The following is a 7,055-nucleotide window of genomic DNA, read 5'->3' as shown; positions in this document are numbered from 1 at the left end:
AGGGTGATGCCTCTTGTTTTTCCTTTTATTGTTTTCTCATGGGAGGGCCCAGTTGCGTCGCTTCTTCCATTAGCATTTGGCGTGCCGTGCATCAGGGCTAGGCCCATGTCGTTAGAAGCAAGGCCCACTCCATCGCAGGAACTAATTACAAGAGCAACCGCCGAGGAAACGCAAACACTCGAGCTCAGTGACGCCCCCTTTCCCTCAAAAAAAAGGAGCTCAGTGACGCCCCCCAAAACGAGATTTTCGAACCAAAGGCTCCGCAAAAGGAAAAAACAGCCTAGGGAGGCATCATCATCATTCGTCTGCAAGGCGAGCACGTAGGCACGCGAGCTCTTGCCACCGGCCAAGCCTCCTCCGTCTCCATTTACAAATGTCGCGTCCATTCCTTTGGGCTAAGCTCTCTCTACCGGTTTTGTTTTCTCCTAACACGCCTCGCTCCACACATGACATCCCCATCTTCTTCCTTGGCCGTCTCGTCTCCTTTCCTCTGCGCTCTTCACTCCGAGTCGCTGTCCATGCTCTCCATCCCTTTCAGCCCTCTTCGCCTCTGCATTCAAAATCAAGAGAGAGAGGGAGGTTTATGTTAGTGCCGAGCACAAAGGATGCGAGACACTGTAGAAACAAAGACTAGCAATACTACCACTGTAGAGCCGCGTTACTTGTAGGTGCTTAAATAATAAGCTAGAGTATCCAACACCACAAGCACGACCTAACCATGCAGTCTTCCGGGACTAAACACTGGAGTTCATGTTACAAGATTCCTTTCTGCAGATTACTACCAGTACAAGATTCAGGGTTGGTGCCTCGTGCTACTAGTATTAACGTAGAGATTAAACTTGCAGTGATGCTAATTCCAGCAGATAGAAGGGAAAGCTTTTCAAACCTTCTCCTTTCATTTTTATTCTCTTTTTTCCTGGTTATGATACCAAGCTCTATCCGGGCGCGCCATCTCATGTGGTCCAAGCGAGCGACAGAAACATGTCTCCACATGGGCCCCTTCCGCTGGACCGGCCCATTTGCAAGGGCGCAAGTGCCAACGGCGAGTTGAGGCTGACAGGTGGACCTCATTCCCAAAGAGACCTCGGGATTTTTCTTGTGTGGCTACTAGTAGTAGTAGTGGTAGCAGTTGAGTTGTTCGCCGGGTTCGGCTCTTTAATTTGGGAAAACCGCACATGATAGTGCAGTTTGCAGGGTGATGAATCTACTTAACCTTTTTTTTGGGTACAAGATTGTTGAGGTTAGGGGCTTAGGGCAAGAGAAATCGGCTAGCACGGTTGCATCCTCACGTCCACAGCAATAAAGCGGGGCGAAATAACTCGGCACCGTCATGAATGAGGGCACGAAGAAGCATCACGGGTCATCATGGGCCCCACGTGACCATCCTCCCAAAAGAAAAGAAAAGAAAAGGGCAACTAATTAACCCCGCTTTAAGGCTTTGATTAATTTGCATTGCAGCCCATCAATCACATGCCCTGAACCAATCAACCTACTACCTGAATCAGAATCAGCACTAGTAGTACTCCCTCCTTCTAGGTGTGTAAATCACCTTACGAAAACCAGATAATCTCAAAACACTTAGGCACGATACATTAACTCCCTCCTTGTTTCTTGTTTTGTGACATATCAATCAATAAAAGATGTGGGCCGTGCATACTTTCAATGATTTGAGGCTATCAAACATGACATGCAGTGGTTAGTTCATTACATGCAATGCTATTAATTAGCAAAAAGACATTAAGTTTTCTTGTTTTCCTTTCCGCCTTGGTCGCGTAAGATGACTTACACACCTAGACCGAGGTAGTAGTAATTTTCCTTTATGCTTTTCTTTTCTCCATCTCAAAAACAATTTTTTTTTCTTTGCAGCAGCAGAAAAAGAAAAGGAAAAGGAAAACTAGGAATTGATTGATTGATTGTTTGTTATACCTTCTTGACACATTTCTTCTCTCGCACCTCATACCGGCCCTTGGTCAAATCCGAGAGCCACATCCCTGGAAACACGAACTGCAGCAAGACACGGGTCAGATGGATCCGATCGGATTCAGTTTTTACAGGAGCGTGATGAGATAGTAGATGCATACTTGGAGCGACTTGTCCACGTTCTTGGCCCGCTTCTTGGGCCTCTGGGGCAGCTTGGTGCCCTTCATCACCAGGAAGTCGTCCTCCTTCTCCTTGCGGGACAGCGAGATGTAGATCCGGGGAAGCTCCAGCCGCTCCCCGCCCAGCTTCTCGCCGGCGCCCGTGCCGTTGCCGTTGGCGGCGGACGCCAGCTGCGAGTCGTGGTTGTTGTGGTGGTGGTGGTGGGCGTTCTTGGAATCCATGTGATGCTCCGCGGCGGGGGGCTTGTGGTGCGGCGCCTTGTCGGGCGACGACCGCTTGTGCACGCCGCCCGATCGCTCCTCAACGGACCTGATCGCGCAAGAAAACATGGCGTCAATCATGGGATCGATCGGGGTGGCGTGGTGCTGCTGGTGATGATGGACGCGGCGGTGGTTGGGAGGGGCTGCTGAGGGGTAAAGGGGAAGAAGGGTGGGTAGGGTGGTGGATCGGTGGTACTAGTACCGGAGGGAGACCCCTGCCACAACCAGATGCATACAATATATATGCAAAAACCTAGCAAAGCTGCTACTACTAGAACTCACTTTTTTTTCTCCTTGCAGAGGTGCTACAACTACTGTTGCTGCCCATCCATACATACAGAAAAGAAAAGCAGATCGAGGAGTTGAGATGTGCACACCGGTACTACTACTTTCCCTTTGATGCTGCGATTCATATCATGGTCGTGCTAGCACGGAAGCTGAAATCTACTACTGGTGGCGGCTAGATCGGCCGAACAATCCACGGAAGCTGAAATTGGCCCTGGAGTGGAAGGAATTTGAGCAGATATGGCAATCTAGTTGGGTCCCCCATGCATCACGCAATGTGTGACAAATACGGGCGCTGCTGCCCCCGATGTCACCTCTTGTGTCCACGGATTGGTCAAGGGACGACAGGGACGGTAAAGTTACCGCCCCGTCCAGATCCAGACACGAAACTTTCCGCAATAATTAATAAAATCGCCTTTGAAAACGTAAATAAATGGCACGAAATTAGGAAGAGATGGAGCGATCCAGATCATCGAGCCATCAAGGCAGCACGTATGTAAAATATTAAATATTACTACGTAGAAAAATCAGAAAACCTACTTGCTTCAAATTGGAGGAAAAGAAAGGAATCTTGCTTCAAATCTTGTTGCGGTGCTAAAAGACGGGCGGGCGGCACAGCTCACCAGAAACACAAAAGAGGCCCAAACCCGAACGCCGAAAACACCACGCGAATAAATAACGCCCACGATCCCACGACTCCAGCAACAAGAACAAGATGGCCGAGCGGCCCGGTAGCTTCCCTTTCCTCGGGGGCACAAGCGGCAACGGAAAAAGGGTCACGGTCGCCGGGTAAAACCGGCGAGAAATAGGGGAGAGGAGCGGGGACGCGAGGCCAGGATATACGAGACGAGACGGGACGGGGACACGAGGCCGTACCTGCTGTGGTGGGGAGGCTGGTGGTTGGCGTCTGCTCCGGCGGCGCGCGGCGGGAAGGACGACGAGGACCTCAGGTTGGACCCCCGCGTGATCGTGGCCGGAGGAGGGGGCATCAGCTTCTCCGCCGGCGCCGGCGCCGACGCGCGCCGCTGGATCTTGCCGTTGCCCAGGGCCTGCCGACGCTGCGAGGACGGCGACGCCGACGAGGACGCCGCGGAGGAGTCGCGCCGGCAGCGGGACCGCTTGTTGTGCCCCCACTGCAGCAGCACGTCGCCGCCGACCGCGCCTGTGCCCGCGCCGGTGGAGCTCGGGGAGGCCGTGTCGGAGGAGTCTGAGGGGTGGTGCTGGCCGTGGTCCCGCGCTGGGCTCCGCGCGGCCGACGACGACGGCGGCTGCGGCGCACGTGCCCGCACCGGCGCCTTGGAGTCCGCCTGGGAGGCGGCGAGGTACGAGGCCAGTCGGGAACCGTCGGTTGCGGCCGCCGGGCCTTCGTCGTCTCTGAAGGATCTCGAGGCCGGCTTGCGTGCGACGCCGCCGCTGCCGCCACCGTTGGCGAGCGGGAGGCAGTCCGGGCTGAGCCTTTGGTACCTGCAGCGACGCGGGTTAGCGATTTGGCCGGACAGAAGGGATCTGCTGCAAAATGTAAGTAACAAATCGGCGGCCATGGAGTTGCCGATGAAATGAAAAGAAGAACACGGCGGACCGATCACAAAACGACCGCAAAATTCAACGGCCGGCAGAATCGGGATGGTAAGCACGAAGAACACGAAAACACTTCGGCCATGAACCATGAACTCCAATCTTCACACGAAGAGAGCCTTAGATGCAGCCAAGAAGAAACGGCAGGATGCTTGTCATTCGGACCAAACAGCCGGACAAGAGCATCGGAAACGAACGGAGAAGACGACCAGGAAGTATTCAGAGCACGAGCAGAAGACTGCGAAATACATACAGAGATTAAGAACGCCGAATCATTCATCAGGAGCCAAACGCAACCGCGTAAATTGGCATACTCAGAATCGAAACACCAAAGCACAGATCAACCAAACCGCAAGAAGAAGAAGGGAAAATCCAGAAACTCAGACGGCGGCGGCGGCCAGATTACAACAAAGTAAACGCATGAAAGGTGAGAAATTTACAAGGCCGGCCGGTTGCGGCCGAGGACAGGCGAAGAGATGAAATCCATCACCAACCAAAGGAAAACAGAAGCCGGAACCAAAAATCAAACGCACGCAAGATGGAAACAGCGCACGCGTCGATCTGAACACAAACAGAAACAGACACGGATGTAAGGAAAGAAGAAGAGCACGAAGAAGATGGAGAGGGGAGAGAACACGGAGATCTGCCGGCTACCTCATCATGTCCAATGCGGGAACGGCCTTCAGTCTCGATGAGCTCGTCGACGCGGCGTCCCTGCCAATCGCGTGGACCTCGAGGAGGCCACGCATCAAAATTGGCCTCCGGCCAACCGCTCGAGGCAGGCTCCTTCCTCCTGCCGCCGAGCAATCACTCCCCCGTTCGTCTACACGGAACGAACAGGAGGCGGCCACGAAATTTCGAGGAAAATTTGTGGGAAGAAGAGGAGCCGGGGAGGGAGGGTGGGAGGAGGAAGAAGAGAGAGCAGCAATGGCGATGGGAGCAGAGCCGGGGGTCCAAATAGAGGCTTTATCTTTCTCGGCGTTCCCCTTTTGCCCTCGGGTAGGGCTGCCTATCCACCGTTCTGCCACCGCATTTGGGTGCCGAAACTGCCCCCGCGTCGGGTCGTGGCAGTGTGGTGATTTGCGGAGAATTCGTGGGCTTCTTGTGTACGAAGGCCGGGGAGATCCGTGCGGCCTCCTCTCTTGCCCTTCAAGCCACTGGGAGATCTCGTCGCTAACAGACGTCACCGCAAACTAAATTGAGAAAGAAAGAAATTTAGGACAGCTTGGTCATTTGGGTCCCACATGGCAGTCACTTACATTTGCGTTATGCTGTGCCACGTCTACGGGGAGTGCATCTCGCTGGCCGGTGGGTCTCCCAGATGAGTGTGCGAATTAGCCAGAGAGCGCCGATCTGGTTTTGAACGGACGGATGATATGAGTTTGATGGGATCGCCACATCGACGGTACGGTGGTGGTACGACGTACTATAGCTGGCCAAACGGGCCGGCCCGGCCCGGCACGGCACGGCCCATCTTAATCGTGCCTGGCACGGCCCGACCCGCCTAGGCACGATTATTATACGGGCCGTGCCGTGTCAGCCCGCGTGCTGCAGCCTGCAGCCCAGGCACGGCCCGTATGCTAATCGGGCCGGCCCACCGGCACGCCAGGCCCACTAATCTACCTCCTATTTTGCGCATTGAGCGTTTTTAGCCTATTTTTACCTGTTGGCCCATATTAGAATACATAAAAAATATAAAAAAGTTAATCGGGCCGTGCCGTGCCGGCCCGCGTGCTCGCCCTTCAGGCCCAGGCACGGCCCATGGCGTGCCGCGTGCCGGGCCTGGCCCGTTTAGCACGTGTCGTGCCGTGCCAGGCCCGTGCCGTGCCGGCCGTGCTACCGGGCCGGCCCAACTATCCCGGCCCGTTTGGCCAGCTATACGACGTACCGCATAGGCAGCGGACGGGGGACGTGAGGAGGCAGGCGGTTGTGCATCGTCGTCGTGATCGGCACGCACGGCTTTCGCACCCGAGGAGCGAACCAGAGCAGGCAGCAACATTTGGGCGTGGGGAGGAATTTTTAGGGGCAAACTCTGGTAGAGTGGTTATATTTGCAGACTCCATAATTTGTATGAATTGTGAGACGCATAGGCAGAGCAACTCCAATCACACGACCCATTCTGTCACAGCGCGCGTTTATTTGGATTGAAACGGACATAAACCTCGGCTCAACGTGTCGATGCAGATGGACGTGCGTCTATTTTTTATCCATCTGCAACCCATTTTCGGTTCAAATATGATCGGGTTTCTGTCTGCGTGGGCGTGCGTGACGCCGCCCTTGTCCCCCCCTTGCCCCCGCCACACAGTAGCACATCCACCCCATTTTCTCCATTCTCTCTCAAAACCCTCCCGCCTTCTCACCATGGCCGGCGCGCCAAACCCCGCCGCCCCCGTTGTCCATGGTCGACGGCGTGGCCGGCAAGCCCCGCTTCACCCATAAGAAGCAGCCCAAGAAGGAGCAGACACGGGAGCAACAGACAATACAATCGGCGGAGAGGGCTAGCCAGAGGAAGGTACAAGCCGCGCACCGCATGACAGGAGGCACCATCGAGGAGAATGAGCCCCTCGCCGCCAAGCCACACAACAAGCCCTAATGATTCTAGGGTTCAGCCATGGCAGCGCCGAGACGGCCATTCTAGTCGCTGTCGCCATGCCCACGGGGACGTCGGTTTCCCGTCCGCCACGGGCGGAGGCACTTCGCACCTCCCCCACGCTGCGGACGCCCAACTTATCCCCAACACAATCCGCTTCTCCACCTCGCGTGGAAGGGAGTGTGAGGGTGGTCACCCCTACACCCACGTCCATCAACCTCAACGCCACGCCTGTGGCCGGCGGG

At 55.2% G+C, this 7,055-nt stretch overlaps 1 protein-coding gene across 1 annotated transcript; it reads right to left on the bottom strand.

The window, feature by feature from the left end:
• Positions 1-166: 166 nt before the first annotated feature.
• On the bottom strand, positions 167-5,139 carry LOC119268808 (putative protein TPRXL). Its single transcript, XM_037550516.1, has 5 exons — positions 4,875-5,139; positions 3,522-4,109; positions 2,082-2,409; positions 1,927-2,004; positions 167-550 (listed from the first exon to the last, which is right to left on the bottom strand). Exons 1-5 carry the CDS (start codon positions 4,967-4,969, stop codon positions 500-502), a joined length of 1,140 nt encoding a protein of 379 aa, XP_037406413.1. The 5' UTR covers positions 4,970-5,139; the 3' UTR covers positions 167-499.
• Between the last annotated feature and the right edge of the window lie 1,916 nt (positions 5,140-7,055).

Source organism: Triticum dicoccoides, chromosome 3A, assembly GCF_002162155.2.
Source record: "Triticum dicoccoides isolate Atlit2015 ecotype Zavitan chromosome 3A, WEW_v2.0, whole genome shotgun sequence".
In the NCBI taxonomy this organism is placed as follows: Eukaryota; Viridiplantae; Streptophyta; class Magnoliopsida; order Poales; family Poaceae; genus Triticum; species Triticum dicoccoides.
This window is presented reverse-complemented; position numbering and strand designations above follow the sequence as displayed.

Excerpts from the sequence above, each read along its gene's own strand:
- LOC119268808 (XM_037550516.1), bottom strand. The coding sequence starts at position 4,969 with ATGCGTGGCCTCCTCGAGGTCCACGCGATTGGCAGGGACGCCGCGTCG. Across the intron at positions 4,110-4,874 it reads CCCGCATTGGACATGATGAG|GTACCAAAGGCTCAGCCCGG; the intron begins GTAGCCGGCAGA and ends GCGTCGCTGCAG. Across the intron at positions 2,410-3,521 it reads CAGCCTCCCCACCACAGCAG|GTCCGTTGAGGAGCGATCGG; the intron begins GTACGGCCTCGT and ends TTGCGCGATCAG.